The following is a 26953-nucleotide window of genomic DNA, read 5'->3' on the forward strand; positions in this document are numbered from 1 at the left end:
TTCCGGGTGCGCCCGCCACGCCCCTTTACCACGCCCCCTCCTGCAAAAGCCACGCCCCCTTCCCCGCCTGCTATAGGGTGGGGACTGGTGCGCATGCGCCCTGGCGGGGGCGGCGCCGTTCAGCTCCGCCAGGGGGCGCCGGTGGCGCGGGAACGCGCCACCGGCGCCCCCTGGCGGAGCTGAACGGCGCCGCCCCCGCCGAACCCCTCCGTGGGTCAGGGTGGTGTGTCCCACCGTGGGGACACCCCCATTGGCCCGGGACCCCCCCAGCCCCGACCCTGACCCCCACCCCCGGGCTGCCCTGCACTGGGGACCCCCACTCTAGTGTGTCCCATGGCGGGGACCCCCACCCAGAGGTGTCCTACAGACGGGGACCCCCACCCCGGCGTGTCCTGCAGTGGGGACCTCCCCCAGCTCCATCCCGGGGTGTCCCACCGATGGGGACACCCCCCCCCCCTCGGTCACGCCGGGGCTCAGCGCAGGATACGGCCCCCTCCGGGCGGGGGGCGCCCCGGGGACCCCACACAAAACCCCGGGGGGCTGCGCAACCCCCACTGGCGACAGGAGCACGGGGGGGACGACACCCTGAGGACCCCCCCCTGCACCGGCACAGCGGGGATACCCGGCCCCCGGGGTGCCCCGTACGAGGGGGGAGGTGGCAGCCCCGCTCCCCCAAACCTGCCCCATCGAACTCCCCCCCCCCCCCATCCCCGGAGGCGCATGCGCAGAGCGCGGCGGGGCGGTGCCCATCGATGTCTCTGGGCTCCACCCCTTCGGCCTGGCCCGATCCGCCGGCGATTGAGCGGCCTGCGCGGGCGGCGGGACCCTGAGGTGGGGGGGGGGGCTGTGGGGCAGGGATGGGGCTGGGGGGGGGGAGGGTGTAGGGGATGGGGGCTGTGGGGCCTATGGGGCAGGGATAGGGCCTTGGGGGGTAGTAGGGCGGGGATGGGGCTGTGTGGTGTGTAGGGAGTGGGGACAGGGCCGTGGGGTGCCTGTGGGGCAGGTGATGGGGCCTTGGGGGGTTGTGCGGCGGGTATGGGGTTGTGGGGGGTGTGTAGGGAATGGGGCCTGTGGGGCCTATGGGGCAGGGAGGGGGCCTTGGGGGGTTGTAGGGCGGGTATGGGGCTGTAGGGGGTGGGACAGAGCCGTGGGGTGCCTGTGGGGCAGGTGATGGGGCCTTGGGGGGTTGTGGGGCGGGTATGGGGCTGTAGGTGGTGTGTAGTGGGTGGGGACAGGGCCGTGAGGTGCCTGTGGGGCAGGTGATGGGGTCTTGGGGGGTTGTGGGGCGGGTATGAGGCTGTGGGGGGTGTGTAGGGGATGGAACCCGTGGGGCCTGTGGGGCGGGGATGGGGCCTTGGGGGGTTGTAGGGTGGGAATGGGGGTGTAGGGGGGGGACGACAGGGCCGTGGGATGCCTGTGGGGCAGGGACGGGGCCTGGGGGGGTTGTGGGGCAGGTTCATGTGGGGTTTGGGGGATGCAGGGCCATGGGGTGCATGTGAAGCAGGGACCAGGCTGTGTGGGGCGGCGAGGGGGCTGTGGGGCAGGAACAGGGCCACGGGGTGCATGTGGGGTGGGTAAGGGGCAGTGGGGGGTGTGTGGGGCAGGTGAGGGGCTATAGGGGGTGTGTGGGGCAGGGATGGGACTGTGGGGGGTGGTGATGGGGCCGTGGAGTGTGTGTGGGGTGCAGGGGTGGGTGTGTGGGGCAGGGCTGGTGGCCACAGGGTGTGTGTGGGGCAGCAATGGGGCCATGGGGTGCACGTGGGGCAGGAACGGAGGCTGTGGAGCAGGGACGAGGGCTGTGGGGAGTGTGTGGGCGCAGGGGTGGGTGCTGTGGGGTGTGTGGGGCAGGGACAGGCCATTTGGGGACACACCTGTGGGGCACATCGGGGGGCGTGCGTAGCTGGGGGTGCCTGGGTGGTTGGATCCATGGGCAGCCCCAGGTGAGGGGTGCTGTGGGGCAGCCTCCCCCGTGCCGGTGGGGACTCCGTCCTCCCCCCTTTCCCCCAGCAGCCTGGGCCCCCGCCATGGGGCTGCTGTCGGACCCCCACTGCCGGCGGGCGCTCTCCCGCCTCATCCTGCGCCTCAACACTCCGCTCTGGTGAGTACCGGGGGGCTGGCGGGGGGTGGGGGGGTCTGCCGGCGGTGACCCCCCCTGAGGCCCCGTCTGCCCCCCAGCGCCCTGAGCTACGTGGCGGGGCTGGGCTGGTTCCTGGCCTTGGCCTTCCAGCCCCTCGCCCCCCGCACCTACATGTCGGAGAACGCCATGGGCTCCACCATGGTGGAGGAGCAGTTTCTCTACGGCGAGAGGGCCCTCTCCTACGCCCGCGAGTTTGCCGGCCACAAGAAGAAAGCAGGGTGAGAAGATCGGGGTGCCGCGAGTTTGGGGGGTGGTGTGGGCAGAGGTGCCCTTAGGGAGGGGTTGCGGGGGTCCATCCTGCCTCTCCCCCTCCCCAGGGGCATGCCGGTGGCCTGGCTGGAGAAGACCATGTGGAATCTGGGGCTGGAGGTGCACCGGCAGCCCTTCTCCCGCACGCTGCCCTTCCCCGACGAGGCCCGCGAGCGCTACGTACGTACAGACCCCCCCTAAACCCCCCGATCCTGGGGCAAGGGTCCCAGCTGAGGCCGCCCCCTGCCAGCCCTCCCCTTCCCTCGGCAGATGGTGAAGGGCACCAACGTGTACGGCATCCTGCGGGCGCCGCGCGCCGCCAGCACCGAGGCGCTGGTGCTGACCGTGCCCTGCAGCGAGGGACCCCACAACAACCAGGCCGTGGGGCTGATGCTGGCCCTCGCCTCCTACTTCCGAGGTCAGTCCCCTGGGGGGGAACTTGGCGTCGTCTTAGGGGGGCTCTGGGCGGCGGCAGAGTGATGGCCGGGGGGTCCCCTGGGGTGCTGAGCGTCCCCGTCCCCGGACAGGTCCCTGCCCCATGGGGAGGTGAGGGGGGGGAGCACCAGGTACCCACAGCCCTTGGGGGACCCAGCGTCTCTGGGGGGGAGCACAGGGAGCGGGTCCCACCGGGGCTGTGCCGGGCTTTGCCAGGGCTGTGCTGGGCACCGGGGGATGTGCCGGGCTTTGCCAGGGCAGGGGCCGGGCTCTGCTGGGGCTGTGCCAGGCTTTACCGGGGCAGGGAGAAGGCGTCACCGGGGCTGTGCCGGGCTGTGGGGCTGTGCCAGACTCTGCCGGGGCTGTAGCAGGTTTTGCCGGGGCAGGGACTGGGCTCTGCCAGGGTTGTGCCGGGCTTTGCCGGGGCAGGCACCAGGCATCACTAGGGCTTTGTTGGGCAGTGGGGCTGTGCCAGACTCTGCCGGGGCTGCGCTGGGCTTTGCCAGGGCAGGGACTGGGCTCTGCTGGGGCTGTGCCGGGCTGTGCCGGGGCAGGGACCGGTGTGCCGTAGCTGCCTTGTTGCCTTCAGGCCAGATCTACTGGGCGAAGGACATAATCTTCCTGGTGAATGAGCACGACCTGCTGGGCATGGAGGCCTGGCTGGAGGCCTACCACGATGTCAACCTCACCGGTGAGGCAGGGGGCTCAGGGGGGAGACGTGGCCGTGCCGGTGTGCCGGCGGCAGCGCTGACGCAACGTGGTGCCCGCAGAGGTGCGGTCCTCGGGGACGCTGGGCCGGGCAGGTGCCATCCAGGCGGCCATCTCGCTGGAGCTGAGCAGCGACGTGGTCACCAGCTTCGACGTGGCAGTGGAGGGGCTGAACGGGCAACTGCCCAACCTCGACCTCCTCAACCTCTTCCACGCCTTCTGCCAGAAGAACGGCCTGCTCTGCACCATCCAGGGCAAGGTGAGCCGAGCCCTGCCCGCGGCCGCCCCCTGGCACACGCCGCCCAGCCCTGCCTCGGGGGAGGCTCCTGTCCCACCCGACCCGTGTCCCAGAGGCCAAGAGCATCCTGGCTTGTGTCGGAGTCACCAAATGGCTTGGGTTGGCCTTTGAAGGCCATGGGCAGGGACCCCTCCCCCCAGCCCAAGTTGCTCCCAGCCCCGTCCAACCCGGCCTTGAACACCCCCAGGGATGGGGCAGCCACAGCTTCTCGGGGCACCCTGCGCCGGGGGCTCACCGCCCTCAGCGTAAAACCTTTCTTCCTTGGATCTCCTCTCATTCTCTTTCAGTTTAAAGCCATTCTCCGCTCCGGTCTCTCCCGCAGTTGCCGCGCTCGGACTGGGACTCGCTGCCCGCCTTCGGCCACAGCCTGCAGACGCTGCTGCTGATGGTGCTGGCCCAGGCCTCGGGGCAGCCCCGCGGCGACCACGGCCTCTTCCTGCGCTACCGCATCGAGGCCATCACCCTCCGTGGCATCAACAGCTTCCGACAGTACAAGTATGACATGACCACTGTGGGCAAGTGAGTGCGGGGCTGCAGGGGGAGCCGGGAGGGGTCCTTGGGCGCAGTGTCCCCTCCTCACCGTGCCCGGTGCCCGCAGGACGCTGGAGGGTATGTTTCGGAAGCTCAACAACCTCCTGGAGCGCCTGCACCAGTCCTACTTCTTCTACCTCCTGCCTTCCCTGTCCCGCTTCGTCTCCATCGGCGTCTACATGCCGGCCTTCGGCTTCCTCATCCTTGTCCTCATCCTCAAGATATCCTTTTGGGGAGGGGGAACTTTGGGGGTGCCCAAACCTGCTCTGTTGCTTTCCCTGACCGACCCCACGCTCTGGACCTCTGGATGAAGCTGAGCAAGAGCGAGACGGGCAGCGCCGAGCGGCTCTGGGATGGTGACCACGCCGGCGGGGAGGTCCGGGCCCTTCCCCTCCCCCACCCTGTCCCCTCCCACAGACCCCCCCCCGGTCCCACCGGCCTCACCCCCCTCTTTCCGCAGGAGTCCCGGCCCGGCTTGCTGGTGCTGGTGCCACCGCTGCTCATCTGCCACGCTGCCGGCCTGGCGCTCTACTTCTTGCCAGTGCTGGGGCAGCACGTGGCCACCCAGCACTTCCCTGTCTCTGAGTCGGAGGCCGTGGTGCTCACCGTCATCGCCATCTACGTGGCCGGCATGGCCCTGCCCCACAACACCCACAGGTGCCGGGGTCTGGGGGGGGCTGTCGTGGCGTCAGCAGTGGTTTGGGTTGAAGGGACCTTAAAGGCCACCGAGTTCACCCCCTGCCCTGGGCAGGGCCACCTCCCCCCAGCCCAGGTCGCTCCCAGCCCCGTCCAACCCGGCCTTGAACACCCCCAGGGATGGGGCAGCCACAGCTTCTCGGGGCACCCTGCGCCAGGGGCTCAGCGCCCGCACAGCCCACAAGTTCTTCCTCACATCTCCTCTCAGTCTCCCCTCTGTCAGCGTCAAACCGCTCCCCCTCGTCCCACGGCTGCCCCCCCTGACCCAGAGTCGCCCCCCAGCTCTCCCGGAGCCCCTTTAGGCACTGGAAGGGGCTCGCAGGTCTGCGCGGAGCCTTCTCTTCTCCAGGCTGACCCCCCACCTCTCCCAGCCCGTCCTCCCAGCAGAGGGGCTCCAGCCCTCCCAGCATCTCGGGGGCCTCCTCTGGCCCCGCTCCAGCAGGTCCATGTCTCTCCTGTGCTGGGACCCCCCGAGCTGGAGGCAGCACTGCGGGGGGGTCTCCCCAGAGCAGAGCAGAGCAGAGCAGAGCAGAGCACAGCAGAGGGGCACAACCCCCCCGGCCCTGCTGGCCACGCTGCTGGGGATGCAGCCCGGGATGCCGGGGGCTCGCTGGGCTGGCAGCGCACGTTGCCGGCTCCTGGCCAGCTTTCCCCCCCCAGCCCCCCCGAGCCCTTCTCCTGGGGCTGCTCTCCATCCCTCCGTCCCCAGCCTGTGGATGCCCTCGGTCCATGGGGCTGAGTGTCTCCCCCGTGTCCCCGCAGGGTGCTGGCGGGGGGCGGCAGTGACCGGGGCTGGATGACGCTGAAGCTGCTGGCGCTGCTGTACCTGGCGGTGCAGCTGGGCTGCCTGGCGCTCCTCAACTTCTCCCTCGGCTTCCTCCTGGCCGCCACCATGGTGCCCGCCGCCGCCGCCGTCCAGCCCACCGGCCCCAAGTGAGTGGGGACAGCGGGGGGGACGGGAGCCCCTCTGCAGTGGGGGAGTGGCGGGGGGACACCAGGGCAATGCTGGGGGGGGCTTTCTCTGCAGTGGGGGACACTGGGGGCTCTCCATGGGGCAGGGTGATGGTGGGGGGGCTCTGCCCAGAGTGGGGGGACACCAGGGGAGCTCTCTGCAGGGTGGGAAGATGCTGGGGGGGGCTCTTTCTGGGGTGGTGGGGACACAGTGGGGTTCTCTGCAGGGTGTGAGGATGCTAGGGAGGTGCTGGGGGGGCTCTCCCCAGGGCAGGGGGATGCTGGGGAGACTCCAGGGGGGCTCTCTCTGGGGCAAGGGGATGCTGGGGGGGTCTCTCCCCAAGGTAGGGGGATGCCAGGGGTCTCTCCCTGGTGTGGGGAACGCTGGGGGGGACTCTCCCTGGGTGATGCTGGGGGCTCTCCCCAGGGAGGGGGGATGCCAGGGGGTCTCTCCCCAGGGAAATGCTGGGGAAACACTGGGGGGGGCTTTCCTTGTGTTGGGGGATGCTGGGGGTCTCCCCACCCTGGAGCGATGCCAAGGGGACGCTGGGGGTCTCTCTCTGGGGTGGGGGGAAGCTGGGGGGGGCTTTCCCTGAGGGATGCTGGAGAGATACCGGGGGTCTCTCCTGGGGTTGAGGGATTTCGGGGGTCTCCCCAAGGTGGGGTGATGCCAAGGGGATGCCAGGGGCCTTTCTCTGGGGGGGTGGGAAGCGGGGGGGGGGGGCTTTTCCTGGGGGATGCTGGGGTCTCTCCCCAGGGTGGGGAGATGCTGGGGGTCTCTCCCCAGATTGGGGGGCGCCGGGGGGCTCTCTCCCCGTTCCCTGTGGGAACTGACGGTGCCCCTCGCCCGCAGGGTGCTGCTGGCGGCGCTGCTGGTGCTGGCGACGCCGGCCGTCACGCTGCTGCTGGCCATCTTCCTGCAGCGGGAGCTGGTGGAGGCGCCGGCGGCGGCGGCGGAGGGGTGGCAGCTCTTCCTGGCGGCGTTGGCCGAGGGGCTGCTGCAGCACCACCTCTACGGCTCCTTCCTCTGCCCCCTCCTCGCCCTCGGCATATACCCCTGCTGGCTGCTGCTCTGGAACGTGCTCTTCTGGAAGTGAGGGGCCTCGGACGCCCCCCCTGCGGAAGGACCCACGGACAGAGCTATGGACAGACACACAATGGACCCACAGATGGACCCACGGATGGACAGCGGGGCCGGGGGCCTGGCAGGGGTGATGTCCCCATCCCCAAACCACCCCCCACACACTGGGGGTGGCAGCGGGTCCTGCCCTGGGGGGAGGTGGGGTGGGACCCCCCGGTTGGGGTGTGCGGTGCCCGCTCTGTACCGGGGAGGGGTTCGGGGGCTGCTCGGTGTGTACGGGGGGGGTCTCCCCAGTTGGAATTGGGGTGGGGGTGATCCCGGCACAGCGTCTGTGAGGGGGTGTCTCTCCCCGGTCGGTTCCGGGGGGGTCCCGGCACGGTCTGTACGGGGGGAGGGGGCGGTGTGTGTGTCTCTCCCCGGTCGGTTGCGGGGAGGCGGTGTCGGTGCCGCCGCGCTGCAATAAAGGCGGAGTACCGGGAGCGGAGCGGAGGCGGTGTTGTGCTATGGGGAAGGAAGGGGGACGGGGAGCGGCGGCGGAGCCCGTGACGCTGCTTCCGGCGGCGGGTGACGTCAGAGCGCCTACGTCAGGTCCGGGGCGGGGCGGTTGGTCGGCGTCCCCTCGACCTCGGCGCGGCGGCCGCCGGGAGGAGCGGAGCGATGGCGGCGGTGGCGGTGCGGAGTCTCCCGCTGCGGCCCTACGGGCGCCTCCTGCTGCCGCGGGCCCGGGCCGCGCCCGCCCCGGTGAGAGCCGCCCCGGCCCCGGGGACCGACACCCCCCCCCCATCCACACACACCCCGCGGCGGGAAGGTCACCGGGCGGGGGCGGCGCCGGGGCCCAGCGGCAGTGCGGGGGTCGGGCGGGGCGGCAGCGGTGTCCCCCCGCCCTGCCCGGTGCCTCCTCCCCCCCCACCTCATCCCGGCCCGGTGTCCCCGGTTCCCCCCCGGCCCTTCCCTGCCCCGCGGCACCGGTTTCCCCTCTCCCCTCCCGCCGCCATCCTGCTCGGTGTCCCCGGTGTGCCCCAGCCCGCTCCGGTGTCCCCGGTTCCCCCCCCCACCATCCCCGCTCGGTATCCCCAATTCCTCCCCCCACCATCCCCGCTCGGTGTCCCCGGTCCCGTCCCCCCATCCCTCCCCGGTTCCCCCCCCAGACCCTGCCCGGTGTCCCCGGCCCATCCCCAGTGTCACCGGTTCCCCCCCGCCCCGATCCCCGCTCGGTGTCCCCTGCCCGGTTCCCCCGATCCCTCCCCGGTTCCCCCCGATCCCTCCCCGGTTCCCCCCGATCCCTGCCCGGTTCCCCCCATCCCTCCCCGGTTCCCCCCGTGCCTCCCCCGTCCCCTGACAGCCGTATCCCCAACCCCCCCCAGGCCCCCATGTCGTCCTTCTCGGGCCTCTCCCGCGGGAGGAAAGTGGCCCTCTCGGCGCTGGGGGTGCTGGCGGCGGGCGGGGGGGGCCTGGCCCTGGCCCTGCGCTCGGCCCTGGACGCCGGTGAGCTGGAGATGCACCCGCCGAGCTTCCCCTGGAGCCACGGCGGAGCCCTGGACGCCCTCGACCACGCCAGGTACCGGCACGGGGCCGCGGGGAGCCGGGGCCGTCGCCTCTCCTTCCTCCTCCTCTTCTTCCTCCTTCTCCTCCTCCTCTTCTTCCTCCCAGCCTGCGACGCGGCTTCCAGGTCTACAAGCAGGTGTGCTCCGCTTGCCACAGCATGGAGTACATGGCCTTCCGCAACCTCATCGGCGTCACCCACACCGAGGCGGAGGCCAAGGCGCTGGCCGAGGAGGTGAGTCCCGGTGCCGCCGGCCGGCCGTGCCCGCTGCCCCGGCGCCCCGGCTCAGCGCTCTCCCCCCGCTGTGACCCCTCTCCCGGCGCAGGTGGAGGTGGTGGACGGTCCGGATGAGAACGGGGAGATGTTCACGCGTCCCGGCAAGATCTCCGACTACTTCCCCAAGCCCTACCCCAACGCCGAGGCGGCGCGAGCTGCCAACAACGGGGCGCTGCCCCCCGACCTCAGCTACATCGTCAATGCCCGGTAAAGTGGGGGGGGGCATTCAGTGAGTCCCGAACCTACACGGAGCTCGGGGTCCCCGGCAGAGCCCTCCGCTGATGGGGGGAGGACCCCGGTCCCGCTGCTCGGGGGAGGCTCCGCTGCCCGGGGCTGATTCCCCCCACTCTCCCCGCAGGCACGGGGGTGAGGATTACGTCTTCTCCCTCCTCACGGGGTACTGCGACCCCCCCGCCGGCGTGACGGTGCGGGAGGGGCTGCACTACAACCCCTACTTCCCCGGCCAGGCCATCGGCATGGCCCCCCCCATCTACAACGAGATCCTGGAATTCGATGACGGTAAGAGGGGTCTGGGGCCGGCACGGTGATGTCCGGGCGGGGTGCTGGGGGGGGTGTGTGCCAGTCCCCGGGGAGCTCAGCGCCCCCCCCCTGCCCTCCCCAGGCACCCCGGCCACCATGTCACAGATCGCCAAGGACATTTGCACCTTCTTGCGGTGGGCGGCGGAGCCGGAGCACGACCACCGCAAACGCATGGGATTGAAGGTGGGTGCTCAGCCCGGGGGGGCGTCACAGCACCCCCTCCGTGGTCCCCAACACCCCCCCTGCCCTGTGCCGTACTCGGGGCAGAGCTCAACTCCTTCCTCCACACCCCCCCAGATGCTGATGATTTCGGGGCTCCTCGTCTCCCTTCTCTACTACATGAAGCGCCACAAATGGTCTGTGCTGAAGAGCAGGAAAATGGTCTACCGGCCCCCCAAATAAGGGGGGGAGGGGGAGGAAATGACAGCGGGGTGCCCCCCACCCCGGCTGCACCGACGCACACCCCTGGACTGGGGGAGAGGGGCACCCTCTGTGTGCCCCCACCGCGGCTCCGTATTTAACATCACCCTCAGCCTCCGCTGCTCACCCTCCCCGGGGAGGGGGGGTGTTGCCTGCGCTTGGGGGGTTGGGGGGGGGGCACGGAAATAAATTGTCAATATTTCGAGGGGAAAGTGCAGTGTGGTGTCATCCCCCGTCCCCTCGAGAGTGGGTCGGGGGCTCGTTAAAAGGCTGATCCCCGTCACCCCCCATATCGGGGTCTGGGGGGGTGAATCACAGCCCCACCGCTGCCAACAAAGCTCTGGCACACAGACGGCTTTATTGGGGACACCCCCGCACCGCTGGCCGTGCTGCTCCCCACCACGGGGGCTCCACAGAACCCCCCCACCCCGTGTCCATCCTCTCCTTCCCCGGCTGCGGGACGTGGCGCGCTCTCCATGACCGCCATCGTCTCTGGGTCCCGCACCGGCCGCGGTGCCGGCTCTGTCCCCGGCTGCGCCGTCTCTCGGTGCGAGGGGTGCAGCTCCCGGTCCGGCTGCCTCCGGCGCGTCCCCGTCCCCGTCGGGGGCTCAGTGGCAGTTCTGGCAGCGGGGGTGGCACCGCTGTCCGTTGACGTTGCAGCGACATCCACCGCTGGTGTCACCGGGACCCTGGAGGGGGAAGAAGGGAGCGGGTCAAGGTGGGAGCCCACCGCGGGGTTGCCGGGGCCGGCTCTGCCGTGGGGGGTCCCTCCACCCCCCGGCGCTGCTCACCCCCGGCCCCCAGCGCGGCCCCTTGGTCACCCAGCAGATCTCGGTCTGGCAGACGGTGCAGCGGATCCAGTCGCAGCCGTCCTTCTTCTGGACGATGATGAGGCAGGTGGGGCAGTGCATGGCCTCCCCGATCTGCACCAGGGTCTGGGGGGGGGGGGAGGAGAAGAGGTGGCCGTGAGGGACGTGGGGACACACTCCAGTGCCTCCCCCCCCACCCTACACCCTGCCGGGACCCCCACCTGCAGCATGTCGGTGGTTTGCCGGGCGGCCGAGTCGTTCTGCGCCTGGACCCGCAGGTCATCCTGGTACTGGCGGCAGTTCTTCCCTTCGTGGATGGCCTGGGGGGTGCGGAGACGGCACCGCTCAGCACCGCTGACCCCTCCCCGAGCCCCGGGGAGCGCCGGCGAGGGTGGGCACGGGGGGCGGTGTGGCACTGGGGGGGGGGTCACCTTGCAGAGCAGGCAGTTGAGGGCCCGGCAGATGGGGCAGCGGAACTCGTTCACCGAATCCTCGTAGATGCACCAACCGCGGCAGTCGGTGGTCTTGCAGTGGAAGCTGTTCTGGCTGCGGCGCTCGGCCAGCACCAGGCTCCTCTCCAGGAACCGCCGGTACTCCTCCGGCGACACCAGCTGCCGAGACGGGCAGGGTCAGGATGCGGTTACCCCCCCCCCCCTCAGGACCCCCCACCCCACCCCAGCGCCGGCGGGACGCGCTCACCGCCCGGATCTCCCGCTCCTGGAGGTGGCTGCTGCAGGCGTAGGAGTCGTCACGGAAGGGACAGGCCACCTCCGGCTCCTCGCTGTAGTTGATCACCTGGCGCAGACACTCCCTGCGGGGACGGGACCCCCGTCACCACGAGGGTGGGGGGCTCAGGGACCGTCACTGCGACGGGGGGGCTTGGGGCCGGTCACCACAAGGGTTGGGGGGTCTTGGGGGTGGTCACTGTGATGGTGGGGGGCTTCAGGCCAGTCACCAGGAGGGCTGGGGGGGTCTTGGGGCCAGACACCATGAGAGTGGGGGGCTTTGGGGTGGTCACTGTGATGGCGGGGGGCTCAGGGTCCATCACTGTGAGGGCTGCTGGGGGGTTTCAGGGCTTGGGGGGGTCTCAGGGCTTGGGGCCAGGCTTGGGGCCAATCACCATGAGGGTTGGGGGGTCTTGGGGTGGTCACCGTGAGGGTTGGGGGGTCTCAGGGCCGGTCACTGTGACCGCAGGGGGGTCTTGGGGCTAGTGACCACAACGGTGGGGGACTCAGGGCCAAACACCACGAGGGTGGGGGGCTTGGGGCCAGTCACTGTGGTGGTGGGGGCTCAGGGTCCGTCACTGCGAGGGCTGGGGGAGGGTCTCAGGGCTTGGGGGGGTTTGGGGCCAGTCACCAGGAGGGCTGGGGGGGTCTCGGGGCCGGTCACCACAATGGTGGGGGGCTCAGGGCCAGTCACTTTGATGTGGGGGGGGGTCATCGCAAGAGCTGGGGGGGTCTCGGGGCTGGGGGGTCTTGGGGCCAGTCACCGTGAGGGGTCAGGGATCTCAGGGGTGGTCACCATCATGGTGGGGGTCTCGGGGCCAGTGACCACGATGGTGGGAGTCTCATGGCCCATCACCGCGATGGTGGGGGTCTCATGGCCCATCATTGCAATGGTGGGGGGTCTCATGGCCCATCACCGCGATGGTGGGGGTCTCATGGCCCGTCACCGCGATGGTGGGGGTCTCATGGCCTGTTACCGTGATGGTGGGGGTCTCGTGGCCCATCATTGCAATGGTGGGGGTCTCATGGCCCGTCACCGCGATGGTGGGGCTCCTGTGGCCCGTCACCGCGATGGTGGGGGTCTCGCCCCCCCCCCGGGCGGCTGGGTCGGTCGTTACCTGCAGAAGTTGTGCAGACACTCGCGCAGCAGCACCCCCTCGCCCGGGGCCACCCGCTGGTAGCAGATGCGACACTCCAGCACCTCCCGGTTGGGCACCAGCACCTCCTCCTCCAGCTGCAGCAGCTGCTGGAAGTTCTTCAGCCGCTCGGCCTCCAGCGCCTGCCGGCGAGGAACAGCCCCGGTCAGCCCCCGCAGCACCGCCACCAAGCCCAAGCCGGGCGCGACATCCCCGCGGAGGGGCCCAAGGCCACCATTTGCCACCTCCAGCAGCTCCTGCCCCAGGGGAGGGCTCCTGAGTTGGAGCCGTGGGAGCATCGCCGGCTCTACCCCACGGGGAGCGCGGCTGCCACCGGGAGAGGCGGCATGGCCCGGTGAGGCTGGCAGGACTCCAAGCCTCTCCCAGCCCTCCTGGCCACCAACCAAGGGACTGGGGCCACTCATTCGGAGTCCGCCACGGCTCAGGTAGCCAGGAGGATCGGCTGCACATGGGGACGTGGGTCTGGCTTGCAGGGACCCCCCCCGGGTAAGGGAAGCAGAGGGGGGGCAGCTGGGCTGGATGTGCCGCCGGCTGCACCCCGCAGCGTGTCCGTGTCCCCGTCCCTGGGCTGGGGGAGCCGCGGCTGCCGGAGCGCGGGCTCCGGTGACACGTTACATCACGCCAGCGCTTTGCTATTGCCGCAGTCACGGGCCCCTTCCCGAGCATCACCCACACGGGGATCTGCGTGTCGCCCACCCCATACCCCCTCCCCGGCACCCAGCCGAGCCGCGGCACTGCTCCTGCATGGCAAAGCGGCAGCACTGAGGCCCAGCACCGGCACCGGCTGCCAGGATGGCTCAGCGGCCCCTGCTCTCCCACAGCCCTTCCGTGTCACAGAGTCACCCAATGGTTTGGGCTGAAGGGACCTTAAAGGCCACCGAGTCCCCCCCTGCCCTGGGCAGGGCCACCCCCCCCCAGCCCAGGTCGCTCCCAGCCCCGTCCAACCCGGCCTTGAACACCCCCAGGGATGGGGCAGCCACAGCTTCTCGGGGCACCCTGCGCCAGGGGCTCAGCGCCCGCACAGCCCACAAGTTCTTCCTCACATCTCCTCTCAGTCTCCCCTCTGTCAGCGTCAAACCGCTCCCCCTCGTCCCACGGCTGCCCCCCCTGACCCAGAGTCCCTCCCCAGCTCTCCCGGAGCCCCTTTAGGCACTGGGAGGGGCTCGCAGGTCTCCCCGGAGCCTTCTCTTCTCCAGGCTGACCCCCCACCTCTCCCAGCCCGTCCTCCCAGCAGAGGGGCTCCAGCCCTCCCAGCATCTCGGGGGCCTCCTCTGGCCCCGCTCCAGCAGGTCCATGTCTCTCCTGTGCTGGGACCCCCCGAGCTGGAGGCAGCACTGCGGGGGGGTCTCCCCAGAGCAGAGCAGAGCGCAGCAGAGGGGCACAACCCCCCCTGGCCCTGCTGGCCACGCTGCTGGGGATGCAGCCCGGGATGCCGGGGGCTCGCTGGGCTGGCAGCGCACGTTGCTGGCTCCTGGCCAGCTTTCCCCCCCCAGCCCCCCCGAGCCCTTCTCCTGGGGCTGCTCTCCATCCCTCCATCCCCAGCCTGTGCTGGGAGCGGGGGCTGCCCCCACCCCGGAGCAGGACCCTGTGCTTGGCCCGGCTCAGCCCCGGGAGCTTCGCACAGACCCACTCCCACAGCTCATCCATTTCATGGCACGAACACCCCCGCAGGCAGGAGCCCCCCCAGGCAGGAGTCCCCCTCACGCCGTGGAGCAGCCGGCGCAAGAAGACGGCAGAGCCGCACTGGTGGGATAAGGCTTTAATGAGGGAAGGAATCCGCCCACGGCCCCTTTGGGGGGGCACAACCCAACCTGAGGAGCCAGACCCCAACCGAGGGTCCCGTCCTCCCCCCAGCCCGGGGACGCACGGCTCCCCGCTGCGGGACCACATCTCCAAAGTACAACACGGAATAACCAAACCTGCGCTCCCCCCAAGGCGACGGCAGCCCCGGGAGCCAGAAGGACCCATGGCACAGAGCGCCCCGGCCGATGGCTGCACGCTGCACCGGACCCACACCGATGCCGCACCCGGGGGGAGCACAGCGCTCATGGCAGCCAGGAAGGGGAGTGTGGCACAGGGGACCCCCAAACCCATGGCTGCACCTCAGCCAACGCCCCCCCCCCGACCTATTCCCATGGGTGCCACAGGGCCAGCACCCCAGCCAGCCCGAGACCCCCAGAGCACAGCCCCCCATGAGCCCGAGACCCCCGGAGCATGTCCCCCTGAGTCTGAGACCCCCAGAGCGTAATCTCCTTGAACCCAAGACCCTCAGAACAGGGACCCCCAAGCCTGAGACCCCCAGAGCATTCCCCCCCCCAGGCCTGAGACCCCCAAACAGAGCCCACCTGAGTCTGATACCCCCAGAGCACGACCTCCCTGAGCCTGAGACCCCCAGAACAGGGACCCCTGAGCCTGAGACCTCCACAGCATGGCCCCCCAGAGCCCGCGACCCCAGAGCACAGCCTCCCCCTGCCCCAGCCCAAGACCCCCTCAGCACCATCTCCCTGAGCCCGAGACCCGCAGAGCACAGTCAGGGGGCGCCTGAGACCCCCAGAGCAGTCTCAGGCCGAGCACTGTCAGTGCCAACGGTGCCAACCCCCGTCCACACCGGCTCTTCCCCGAAGCCCTCGCGAACGGGACAGCAGCAGTGGGGACGGCCACCCTCACCCCACACCAACCCCCCCCCCCCCAGAGGGGGCTCAGACCCCCCACCATGACCCTGGCATGTGCCCCCCTCCCCACTGGCACCCCGGGCAGGAGGAGCAGTGCACCGGACGCCGCGCTCTTCTGCGGCGAGTTCAACTCTAGGGTCTGAGCAAGGGGGGGCCCGGCGGCAGCCGCTGGGCGCACGTCGGGGCCGGCACTGGTGGGCACCGGGTCCCGGTGGGCACCGGAGGGGGCAGGACGGGGCGTCCGGGTGGGCCAGGCACGGGGCGGCTAGCAGAATTCGGAGGACAGGTGGATGAAGTCATCCAAGGAACCCGAGCCCAGGACGCAGTGCGCAGCTGAGCCATCCTCTCTCCTTCCCTTTTCCTAGCGGGATCCCGGCACAAGAGAAAAAAGAAAGAAGAGAAGGTTTGGTCAGTGGCTGAGCCGGTGGTTCCCCCCTGTCCCCGAGTCCCGCGGCGCGCTCCGACCTCGGGGTCGGGTCCCATCGGAGCCCCCCGCACGTTTCTATGAAATGGAAACGGGAGAAAGCGCAGCCCGACGGCTCCTCGGCACACGGCTGCCGACACGACACGCTACGCAGTGAGGCGAGAGAGGAATGACCGGCCGGACCGCCGCGCCGTGTCCTGCCACGCTCTGCCCGCGGGGTCACAGGTCCCTGCCCTGCCACACATGGCCCCGCGCACGGCCGCAGGCGAGCCAGCCAGCGCGGTCAGATCCCGGTGGCGGCGGCGGCACTGATCTCCTCCAACAGCCAGAAGACGCCGTGCTCATGATGCAGCACCTCCGCGCTTCCTCGGGGCGCACGGGCAGGCAGCGCCTGCCCCTCCGCAGGGGGACCAAGGGGGCTGCAACAGCCCCCGGTGCTGCCCCTCGGGGTGTCTGCCTCTCCTTCCCGGCCCCATTCCCAGAGCAGAACAGGGTCCGTCTGCCCGCGACGCCTCCAAACCCCACCGGTGCCCAATCCTCCCCGAGTCTGGCCTCGAGCACGGGCTGCGGGGAGCCCGGCGAGCCCCCTTACCTGCTGGTACTGCAGGATCCCCTCCTGCTCCTGCTGCATCCTCCACAGCTCCGTCTCATCCGGCTTGTAGCTGCCGGGGACCACGTAGTCGTCGGGGCGGTCCGTGCTGCACATCTCGCAGCCCGGCCGCGTGGGCTTGTTGATGAAGGTGCATTTCGGACAGGACCAGCCCGCCTGCAGGGACAAGCGAGAGATGCAGAAGCCGGGGAAAAATGCTTCGGAGAGAGGGAAGGTGGGAGGGGGGGATAGGACACGGAGGGAGCTTCCCCGGCAGCCCCCCAGGCTGGGAAAAAGGGAGGACCCCGGGGGACAGAGCAGGGTGGCGATGGGGGAAACACAGCGTGGGCCACGGACCTGCACGGGCGAGGGCAGACTGGCGGCAGCAGGCGCCGGCTGGGCGCTGAAAAGGTCGCCGATCTGCAGCGTGTCCAAGTGCTGGCTGATCTCACCGATGTCCATCTTCCTGCCCGCCTCGTCCCCCCAGCCTGGAGAGCGATGCCGGGGAAAAGGGACGTTACAGCCAGCCCGGGGACCGGCACGCGGCCGGGCAGCCAGGTCTGGCCGAGAGCACGCCGTGCCATGCCGTGGAAAACCCCTTCTCTCCAGGGAAGAGGCCGCTCGTCCCTGGCCGGCCCCGGGCAGGGAACACGGATCCTGGCGACCAGCCCTGCCCCAGCCCATCGGTTCCCAGCGCTGAGCCCGGTCCCGGTCCCACGGAGCCCAAGGGCGCACGGTGCAGGACAAGAGGAGTGCCCAGGGCTCACGCCGGACCTCTCCTCACCACCCCACTTTGGGTAAAGGGAAAACCAACAGGGAGACCATGAAGGCTCTTCCCGAGCCCGCTCGGCAGCACAGAGGGTGCGGACATGCGGTGGCTGCCCAGGGCGGAGGGTATCGGCTCCGCTCCATCCCGGAGAAGACACTCAGGCTTTTCTACCGGTGCAGCAGGACCTGAGCGACCGCCCTGCCCCTCCAGCCCAGCGAGGTGCTGCCCAGAGCCCCCCAGCACCCCACACGTCCTCCCCCCGGCACCCCACGCATCCTCACCCCCCCTGGCACAGCAGCACCCCGACACCGGGGTCCCCATCCCCGCAGCTACGTCTGGCACCCCGCGCCCGGGCTGCCTTCCCCACTGGCGGCCGTCGGCAGGGCGGAGGAGAGCCAGACCTTTCTTGGGAGACATGTTGGGCAGGGTGTTGTATTTGCGCCTTTCGCCGACGTCGTCGGTCGGCGAGGAGGTGGATCTGAGCATGACCTGCGCCTGGTCCTCCTCGTAGCGCTGCTCGGTGAGCTCGGCCATCTTCGCCGAGAGCAGGTAGAGGAAGGCGGTGTCGCCGTCCCTGCGGATGCCGTAGGAGGAAACGGTCCGTTCGTCCACGCACAGGCACTGCCCGATGATCCAGCGCTGAACCAAGGGGTGGAACCCGTAATCCTGGAAGACCTGGGCGGCAGGAGAAGCTCCGAGGTGAGCCCGCAGCCACGGCTTCCCCGCAGCTTCTCACCCCGCCTCCCGGCCTGGCAGGGGCCGATGCCACGCTGGCACACGTCGGCGAGCCCGCAGAACCGGTGCAGAGCCGCCGCCACAAAGGGAGAAGGGTGGGTGGGAGAGCTCAGCTCCCACACCGCAGGTAGGAGCATTTAAAAAGGGGGCTGCAGGGACCCCAGGGCGCCCGTCCCCGGGCCGGGAGCGGGATGGGGTGATGCCCTCGCGCCGCTCCGTACCTGCTGCTTGAGCGTTGCTATTGTAGTGTGAGCGCGGACCCTGAGGGTGATGCTCGCAGAAGACGTCGCATCCTCCACGCCGACCTTCATGCTGGAGAGGAGAGAGGGATGCCGTTAGAGGAGGGCTGCCGGGCTCGGCGCTGCCGCCACCGGGGCAGGGGGGTCCCGGCATTGCCACTCGGCACCAGCCGCTCGCCAGGTAACGATGCTCTGAGCTGCGGCGCCAGTGCCGCAGGCGGCGTCCCAGGAAACTGGGACAGGCACCCCCGGCCTTCGCTCTGCATCACGAACCCCCCCTTTAACGCTCATGGGGAACTTGTTTCCCCCCCGTTTTATTTCTTCACTATTCCAGCCTTATCCTCGCAGCCTCGGCAATGACTTCCACCATGTGCTTACATACGGCAAGAAAAAAAATACTTCCTTTTATTGGCTTTAAATCTGGTGCTTCCTAATCTCCCGGAGCCTCCTAGTCCCTCCGTCCCCAGCCACGCGAGGAAACGTTCCCTTTCTCCGCTCCCGACTCCCCTCGCCCCCCGCAGCCGCCTCTCCTTCCGACCGGGGTCCGAACCTTTCCAGCCCTCCTCCTGCGAAGGTGTTTCACGCCTCTGACCATCCCACCCCTTCCCTTTACCCGACACAGAGGGACCGAAGCTGGATTGCCCAAGAGCTAAGAGAGAAACCCGCAGGTAGTGTTGGGATCTCCCGTGTGTTCCTCCTCCTGACGCCCCCGAACGCTGCAGCTCTTGCCGAACGGTGCCGCTGGTGCTGCCTGAACCATCTGTGGTCCTCCCAGGTCCGCTGCCTCCTCTGCCCACCAGCGCCTTCCCCGTTTGGCGTTTATCAGCGTTGAGTTCAAGCACTCGGAGCCACAAATCCCGTCTCTAAGTCCAGACCTCACAGCGCGTCGACATTTCCAGGTCATCTGTGTGTCCCCGGAGCAGCTCCGTCTCTGCAGACGCCTCCGCTCTCCGCCGGCACACGCAGCGCTCTGTTCCTGCCCTGCGTCCCCCACCTTTCGGTCGGTCACCGTCCCAACGGAGGATCCCGCTCCACGGCACATCGCTTTCCTCCTTGAAGGCTTTTATGGAAGCTTGGAAGCGTTTTGGTGTCCCTGGCACAGCACCCTTCGGCTCACTGACCCCCTCCAGGGCACTCAGAGCACTCAGACACAACTCTTCCCAGATCCCGACGTTTATCCACGAGTCCCCTCAGTCTAATCCTGCCCACCGTGGGGTCTTGTTACGAAGTTAGTGGTTTAACCTTCCTGGAGGCTTTTTACAAAGCTGCGCCGCAGGCGGCAGCACTCTCCGGAGCGGGTCCCCATGCAGAGAGTAGCGGGGACCGCAGGAGGCTGCCGGCGGGGCGTCCCCGCGTCCCCCAGACAGGGGAAAGCCATCCCGGCAGCTGGTGACAGCCCCGTCACACCGCAGAGGGGCACGGCGGCGCTCCAGCTGAGCCTGAAGACCCCGCAGGATCAGGTCCCTGCTGTGCCGGCTGCTGCCCAGGCGGGCTCGCCCTCAGGATTCCCGGCTTTTCTGGCCGCATCCAACACCCTGCCCCTGTATCCCCCCCCTCCTTCCTCCCGGGAGCGAGGGAAGATGTACAAATCCCAGGATACCACTGATGGCAGAGGAATTCCCGGAGCAGGGAATTCCAGGGGCCGCGGGAGGCTGGGCTGGCTCTGCCGGCCCCTGGGGGACACACAAACGCCCCGGACTGTCACCGCTACAGGCAAAGCCATGTGAAAAAGACAGATCCAAGAGCAACACAGCCCAGGGAGGGGGAAAAAGCGACCCAAACTTCCAGCGACCCAAACGTCTGCCCACAGAGGAGCGCAGAGCCCCGGCACGGGACCCACGGCTCCATCCGCGGGCCGGGCAGGGTGCGGAGGAAGAGGAGGGGCGCTCGTCTCGGCTCCCAGACCGCGACGGCCCGAGGGGCTCACCTGATATCGTCCGTGGGGTAGTTGGACTCCTTCAGGAGGATGCTGAGGGTGGCTTGCTGGCGCGCCAGGGCCACGGCACACTGCGAGGCCACCTCCTCGTCCCCGTACTCGATGGCCTGGGCGAGGTGGAGCGCCAGGTCCTCTGTGGCGGGGCGGAGAGGGAGAACCGTGAACAGCAGCCGGTCTGCAAACACCCTCCCCCGGGCACGGCACAGCCACTGCCACCCGCGGCGCCGGCAATGCCGGCACCCAGAGGGGCCCGAGACTGCCTGTGCCGCAGCCTCACATCTAGAAACAGCAAACCTGGTTCAGTTCGGCATGGAAACAGCAGGGACAGAGTTTCACAGGTGGCCAAGGTGGCCAACAGCATCCTGGCCTGTGCCAGCAATAGTGTGGCCAGTGGGACTGGGGCAGTGACCGTCTCCCTGTACTCAGCACTGGTGAGGCCCCACCGCGAGCGCTGTGTTCAGTTTTGGGCCCCTCATAACAAGACAGACATGGAGGGGCCGGAGCGTGTCCAGAGAAGGGACACGGAGCTGTGAGGGGTCTGGAGCACACGTCTGATGGGGAGCGGCTGAGGGCCCTGGGGGGGTTCAGCCTGGAGAAGAGGAGGCCGAGGGGAGACCTTCTCCCTCTCGACAGCGCCCTGACAGGAGGGGGCAGCGAGGGGGGGTCGGTCCCTGCTCCCCAGGACCAGGCGATGGGACAAGGGGAGACGGCCTCAAGCTGCGCCAGGGGAGGTTTAGATTGGAGATGGGGAAACATTTCTTCGCGGAAAGGGCTGTGGAGCACTGGCAGAGGCTGCCCAGGGCAGTGGGGGAGTCGCCACCCCTGGAGGTGTTTAACCGACGGGCAGAGGTGGTGCTGAGGGACGGGGGTTAGTGGTGACGTGGCAGCGTTGGGTTAACGGTTGGACTCGGTGGTCTTAGAGGTCACTTCCAACCTCTGTGACTCCACGATTCCACGATAAATGAGCTCACTGTCAGCCACGGCGGGGGAGCAGCTGGACCCGGGATGGAGCCTGTCTGCCACGGAGGGCTGGTAACTCCCGCGACACCAAAAGAGCCAAGGAACCTTCCCCTCACGTACCTGTCTCGGAAAGCTCTGAGGATAGAGCTGCCTCCGGATCCGCATCTGCAGAGACGCCGCCGGCAGCTGCGGGCAGGGATGGGGCCTGGGACGCCAGCGTGCTGTCCAAGGCTGCGGGACGGCAGGAACACATCAGGGCAGGGCAGTGCTACCCCCCGGCAGCGACCGTCACCGACTGTCCTCCCCAAGGAGCTGCACACTCGCACCACGGGGAGAAGATGCGTCGGGAAGCCCTGAGCTACGTGAGGTCGCTTGAGGAAAAGGTAACAGCGACCCTAATCCACGTCCCAAGGGCTGACGGAGCCCAGAGAGCCGAGTCAGCGACAGCCCACCATCCCTGCGAAGCCTTTGGCCGCTGCTCCCCCCAACTCCAGGACTGTTGGGGCGAGGGCTCAGCGATGCACCACGCTCCTCCAGCTCCCCAGTGTTCCGTTTCTCCCTTCAAGCGAGCAGCTCCCTCCCCAAACATGGGACTGGGACCATCAACCTCCTTCCTATGTCCCACACCACACCACCTCCTGTCTCCTGGGGTCTCCTCTGCCCCCTCGGATGCTCCAGCGCACGCAGGGACCCTCCCAACATCCCTCTCCAGATGTGCAGGAGTTAACATCCCGGAGAAGGAAGGGGCTGAGATGCTGCCCCGGCACTCGGGGAGCCAGAAGTCGCCAGTATTGCACACCCAAGTTATCCTGCAGCAGGACAGCCCCAGCCTTGTCTCCCAGCCGGGTCCATCAGCCGGGGAATCCCCGCCAGCCCTCCGGCAGCCCTCCGGCAGCCCCCACTCACCTTTCTGCACCTCCCGCAGGGAGCTGCTCACGATCGTCCACCACTTCTGTGCCTCCCGCTCCTCCTCGAAGTTAAACACCATGGGCTCGTCCGAGGAGCTGAGGACCGTCAGCTCGTGGCACGTGGGGCTCCTCACCTTGTACGAGATGTCCTTGAGGTCATACTCGGCGATGTTCTAGGGGAAGCAGAAGGATAAGAGGGTCACGCCGTGACGGAGGCGGGATGAGGATGTCTGCACGCAGACAGTGCACTGGGCAAGGGGGCAACCGCCCCGGCACAGCGTCTGGGCCAGGACCTGGGGACACGGGGCAGTCCCTCTCCTCCACAATGGCTTCAGAGAACCACCAAAGGGTTTCAGTTGAAGGGACCTCAAAGGCCATCGAGTCCCCCCCTGCCCTGGGCAGGGCCACCTCCCCCCAGCCCAGGTCGCTCCCAGCCCCGTCCAACCCGGCCTTGAACACCCCCAGGGATGGGGCAGCCACAGCTTCTCGGGGCACCCTGCGCCAGGGGCTCAGCGCCCGCACAGCCCACAAGTTCTTCCCAATATCTCATCTCAGTCTCCCCTCTGTCAGTGTCAAACTGCTCCCCCTCGTCCCACAGTCCCTCCCCAGCTCTCCTGCAGAACACACCATCCCTCCCGGGGTACACACACAACTAAACACAGCCCTTCTCCCACGTCGGCCTCTCCCCGTCCCTCAAAACCAAAGCGCAGGGGACATCTGGGACGACTGGGGCTCCGTGACACCAGCTCGCGGGGGAAGCCAGTTCCTTCCCCCTTTTATGAGCCTTGGGAAACCCCTTCCCCACGCACGCACGCACCTCAGGGTGCTTTCCCCGTCCCCCCGTCCCCGGCAGACACGCTCTGCCAGCTGCCCTCGCAGCACCAGCCTCGCAGGAGAGCCCCGGCCCCGCTCTCCCCCGGTGGCCAACGCCGATCTTGGCTTCACGCCGGAGCTTTCTATTCTGCTTCTGGTAAAATGGCAGCTCGGGAGGAGCCGGGGCAGGGCAGGCAGGGCTCTGCGCAGGCACCTGCCGCCGCAGGCAGCGAGCAGGAAGCAGGCAAACGCCACTTCTGTCCTTCTGTCACTCTCTAAGCGCCGCCTGCACCGGACGGGGCCGGGACGGGCTGGAAGGAAGTTTGAGACAAACCACTGGTTTCTTCGCCCTTCGTCCCAGTTCCAAGCCCTGCTGAGTCCCCCTCGACCCGCTGTCCCCTGTCCCAACACCAGGATTCGGGGAATGGTGGCGGAGAAGAGAGAAGCTGTGAAAAGCTCCCCCCCAGGCACAGCTTTCTCTTTGATTTGTCAGTCCGGAGGGTAAAACTAACCCCGGGGGAGCTGCCAGGGGTGCTCCGCACCCGTGTCCCGGGAAAAAGGATGCTCCCGGGGGGAGGAATCAAAGGGAGGGAGGAATGGAACACTTTCGGCCGCGGAGCAGAGCCCGGGGACGCACCTTTGCCAGGACCACCCACCGAGTCTGAAACGGCTGTCCCCGCACACAGCCTCGCCGCCCTGCCCGCTGCCCCCGGCTCCAATCCCTCAGGAAAACACCCGGAAAAACACGGGTTCGATTTGCCGGGCGCTCGGAGCGGCCAGCCCCCGCCGCGGTGCCGAGGGGCACCCAGGGGAGCAGTCCCCGTCCCCAGGGGATGTCGGGGGGGACAAGGGAGGTGGTGTGAGCGGGGAGGTGGGCTGCACGGGCTGCGGAGCCGCTGGCCATGGCTACCTGCAGCTAAACGGGCACCTCATCCTCCTCCTTCGCCGGGTCTGGGAGCTGCCGAGCAACCAGCCTGGGGCTGGCCCAGGGGATTTTGGCTGTTGAAGCTCTCCTGAGGACGAGGAGACTGTGTCAGAGGAGAGGACACCGGACCCACAATGTCGTCCCCCTCCCAGCTCACAGCCTTCCAAGGGCTGAGCAGCTCCCGGAGCCGGCAGAGGATTCTCCGACCGAACCAAGAGCCGATTCCCTTCCCGCAGGCACAGCCCGGGCTCCTTCCCCGCAGGAGCTGCCTGCCGGATCGATCCCGGGCAGGGATCCCGTGCCAGAGCCCTGCCAGTACAACGGGCCAGAGCGGGCAGACGGCAACGCACCGTGGGATTAACACTGCCGCAGCAAGCGGAGTCCAGTAAGATTAGCCGCCGGGCAGAGCAGCTGGTCCGACACCATTTGCCATCCGGGGCCGGCCCGGCGCCGCCTTCTGTGCCAGAGCCAGGAGGGAATGCAGCCCCGGCGAGGCTGGGGCGATGGGACGTGTCTCCCAGGGGCAGACGGGCTCAACGCCACGCTCCAGTGGGGAGGACGGCTCAGCTGCCGTGCGCCACCGCTCCCTGCAGCGCTTTGACCTTGAGAGGGGAGAAGGAGGGGGGGGATCAGGTCCAGGCTCCGGGGAGTCTGGCCAGGGACCACGCTTCCCTTTCGCGCTGCCTCTCACCTCATCCCATCGCTCGCATGCAACCTCACACCGCTCTGGCAGGCACGTGCCACAGCCCCGCTGCGCTCCGAAACCGAACCCGGGGTGCAAGCTAACCACGGGAGTGCCTGCGGTGATGGCTGAGCAGCCGGTGTGTGCCGTGGTGGCACGAACCGTAACTGGATGGGGAGCGTGAGTCACTTCCCCACCACCATCGCGGCCTCGCCGGCAGCACCATCAGCCTCCCTGCGGGGTTTTACACGGCACTTACGGGGCTGGAGCTGCGCAAAGCGCAACGCTGTGCCCGGTCACTGCCACCGTGCCACACTGTGCAGCAGAGCCGGCAGGAGCAGCCCCGGCCTGTCTTGCCCCACACGAAGCCAAGAAGAAACGGCCTGAAGCTGCACCAGGGGAGGTTTAGATTGGCGATCGGGAAACATTTCTTCCCGGGAAGGGCTGTGGAGCACTGGCAGAGGCTGCCCAGGGCAGTGGGGGAGTCGGCACCCCTGGAGGTGTTTAACCGACGGGCAGAGGTGGTGCTGAGGGACGGGGGTTAGTGGTGACGTGGCAGCGTTGGGCTAACGGTTGGACTTGACGATCTTACAGGTCACTTCCAGCCATAACGATTACAGAATCACAGCATCACAGAATGGTGGGGGCTGGAAGGGCCCTCTGGAGCTCCCCCAGTGCCACCCCCCGCCAGAGCAGGGGCACCTCCAGCAGTGGCACAGGACACCTCCAGGCGGGTTTGGAATGGCTCCAGAGGGGGAGACTCCCCCCCTCTCTGGGCAGCTGTGCCAGTGCTCTGCCGCCCGCACGGGAGAGAAGTCCCTCCTCAGGTTGAGATGGAACTTCCTGTGGTCACGTTTGTGCCCGTTCCCTCTTGTCCTGTCACTGGGCACCACTGAACAAAGACCGTTCCCATCCCCCGGCACCCGCCCTTGAAGGACTGATAAGCGTTGATAAGACCCCCCCTCAGCCTTCTCCTCTCCAGACTGAACAGCCCCACGTCCCTCAGCCTCTCCTCAGCAGAGAGATGCTCCAGTCCCCTCCTCATCTCCACAGCCCTTTGCTGGACCCTCTCCAGCAGTTCCCTGTCCTTCTTGACCCGGGGAGCCCCGAACTGGACACAGTGCTCCAGATGTGGCCTCACTGGGGCAGAGCAGAGGGGGAGGATGACCTCCCTCCACCTGCTGGCCACACTCTGCTTGATGCCCCCCAGGGTGCTGGGAGCGGAGACGCAGAGGGGGAAGATTCCCAGCACCGGAGCAGGGAGGAGAGGAGAGGCACCCTGAGAGCAGGGTAGCGGGGGCTCGGCGGTGCAGCCCGGCCTCAGCACGTCAGGCGGGAGGAAAGGGCTCGGCACACCTGCAGCCGCCTCCGGGGCTGAGCAAATCGGGGGAAAATTAGCCAAGAGCAGGCCTGCTCCCAAAATGGGGACCTGGAGAGGCTGAGAGGTGGCCCCGTGTGAAGCTCCCGGGGCTGAGCCAGGCCAAGCGCAGGGTCCTGCTCCGGGGTGGGGGCAGCCCCCGCTCCCAGCACAGGCTGGGGATGGAGGGATGGAGAGCAGCCCCAAGGAGAAGGGCTCGGGGGGGCTGGGGGGGGAAAGCTGGCCAGGAGCCGGCAACGTGCGCTGCCAGCCCAGCGAGCCCCCGGCATCCCGGGCTGCATCCCCAGCAGCGTGGCCAGCAGGGCCGGGGGGGTTGTGCCCCTCTGCTGTGCTCTGCTCTGCTCTGCTCTGGGGAGACCCCCCCGCAGTGCTGCCTCCAGCTCGGGGGGTCCCAGCACAGGAGAGACATGGACCTGCTGGAGCGGGGCCAGAGGAGGCCCCCGAGATGCTGGGAGGGCTGGAGCCCCTCTGCTGGGAGGACGGGCTGGGAGAGGTGGGGGGTCAGCCTGGAGAAGAGAAGGCTCCGGGGAGACCTGCGAGCCCCTTCCAGTGCCTAAAGGGGCTCCGGGAGAGCTGGGGGGGACTCTGGGTCAGGGGGGGCAGCCGTGGGACGAGGGGGAGCGGTTTGACGCTGACAGAGGGGAGACTAAGAGGAGATGTGAGGAAGAACTTGTGGGCTGTGCGGGCGCTGAGCCCCTGGCGCAGGGTGCCCCGAGAAGCTGTGGCTGCCCCATCCCTGGGGGTGTTCAAGGCCGGGTTGAACGGGGCTGGGAGCAACCCGGTCCCGGTGAAGACGTCCCTGCCCAGGGCAGGGGGTCCCGGCTGTCCCCGCACACCGGACGACACCCCCCTCCACCATCCCCGGGTCCTCCCCGGTCTCACCGCGCCGCCGGCCGCCTCCGTGTGGCGCAGGCCGAGGCGGAAGTGTCGCTGCCCGCCGGCCGCTGGTTCGACGCTGAGCTGCAGGCGGAGCGCGGCGGCGGCGGGTAACGGCGGGAGGAGGGAGGGCCCCGCCAGCCCCGCCCGCACCGCCATCAGCACGGTGGGCGGCGGCGGCGGCGCCGGGGCCGCGGCCGGAGCCGGGGCGGGGGCACCGGGCAGAGCCATCGCCGCCGCCGCCGCCTCCCTCTACTTCCGCCGGTACTTCCGCTCTCCCGCGGGGTCCGGCGGGAAACGCGTCCCCGCGTCCGAGAGTTCCGCGGGGGCGTGTTTCCCGCCGGACCGGTCGTGGAACGTTCGGACGCGGGGGCGCGTTTCCCGCCGGACGGGGGAGCCCGAGCCGGGAGATTGACAGCCGCTCCCCCCGTCTTTGTCCCCGGCAGCCAATCAGAACCCCGAGCGCTTCAGCCTGTGGGAGGGGCGGCGGG

The 26953-nt window shown here is 68.9% G+C and overlaps 3 protein-coding genes across 6 annotated transcripts; 2 read left to right on the forward strand and 1 right to left on the reverse strand.

Moving 5' to 3' along the window:
• The first annotated feature begins 1855 nt into the window (after positions 1-1855).
• Positions 1856-7551, forward strand: GPAA1 (glycosylphosphatidylinositol anchor attachment 1). The gene is made up of 12 exons (XM_082499447.1): positions 1856-2098; positions 2176-2355; positions 2455-2566; positions 2657-2804; positions 3411-3512; positions 3592-3788; positions 4150-4346; positions 4426-4579; positions 4651-4734; positions 4819-5015; positions 5817-5987; positions 6859-7551. The coding sequence occupies exons 1-12, from the start codon at positions 2025-2027 to the stop codon at positions 7100-7102; spliced, it is 1860 nt and encodes a 619-aa protein (XP_082355573.1). The 5' UTR covers positions 1856-2024; the 3' UTR covers positions 7103-7551.
• Positions 7552-7675: 124 nt separating this feature from the next.
• On the forward strand, positions 7676-10070 carry CYC1 (cytochrome c1). Its single transcript, XM_082479687.1, has 7 exons — positions 7676-7827; positions 8451-8644; positions 8737-8863; positions 8955-9112; positions 9264-9424; positions 9528-9628; positions 9743-10070. Exons 1-7 carry the CDS (start codon positions 7744-7746, stop codon positions 9845-9847), a joined length of 930 nt encoding a protein of 309 aa, XP_082335813.1. The 5' UTR covers positions 7676-7743; the 3' UTR covers positions 9848-10070.
• A 141-nt stretch (positions 10071-10211) lies between these two features.
• On the reverse strand, positions 10212-26693 carry SHARPIN (SHANK associated RH domain interactor; the record flags this gene model as incomplete). 4 transcript variants are annotated; one of them, XM_082498878.1, is made up of 14 exons in its annotated part: positions 10212-10554; positions 10657-10800; positions 10896-10994; positions 11106-11285; positions 11374-11485; positions 12518-12678; positions 16245-16418; positions 16599-16729; positions 17412-17685; positions 17967-18057; positions 19912-20053; positions 21001-21111; positions 21787-21961; positions 26469-26693. In XM_082498878.1, the coding sequence occupies 14 exons, from the start codon at positions 26691-26693 to the stop codon at positions 10474-10476; spliced, it is 2100 nt and encodes a 699-aa protein (XP_082355004.1). In that variant the 3' UTR covers positions 10212-10473. The 4 variants fall into 4 exon arrangements, with proteins under 4 accessions (XP_082355004.1, XP_082355006.1, XP_082355007.1 ...); XM_082498880.1 differs by lacking the exon at positions 26469-26693 and adding an exon at positions 22082-22196; XM_082498881.1 differs by lacking the exons at positions 21001-21111; positions 21787-21961; positions 26469-26693 and adding an exon at positions 20215-20966.
• Between the last annotated feature and the right edge of the window lie 260 nt (positions 26694-26953).

Source organism: Vanellus vanellus (assembly GCF_965231255.1).
Source record: "Vanellus vanellus genome assembly, chromosome: 2".
Classification (NCBI taxonomy): Eukaryota; Metazoa; Chordata; class Aves; order Charadriiformes; family Charadriidae; genus Vanellus; species Vanellus vanellus.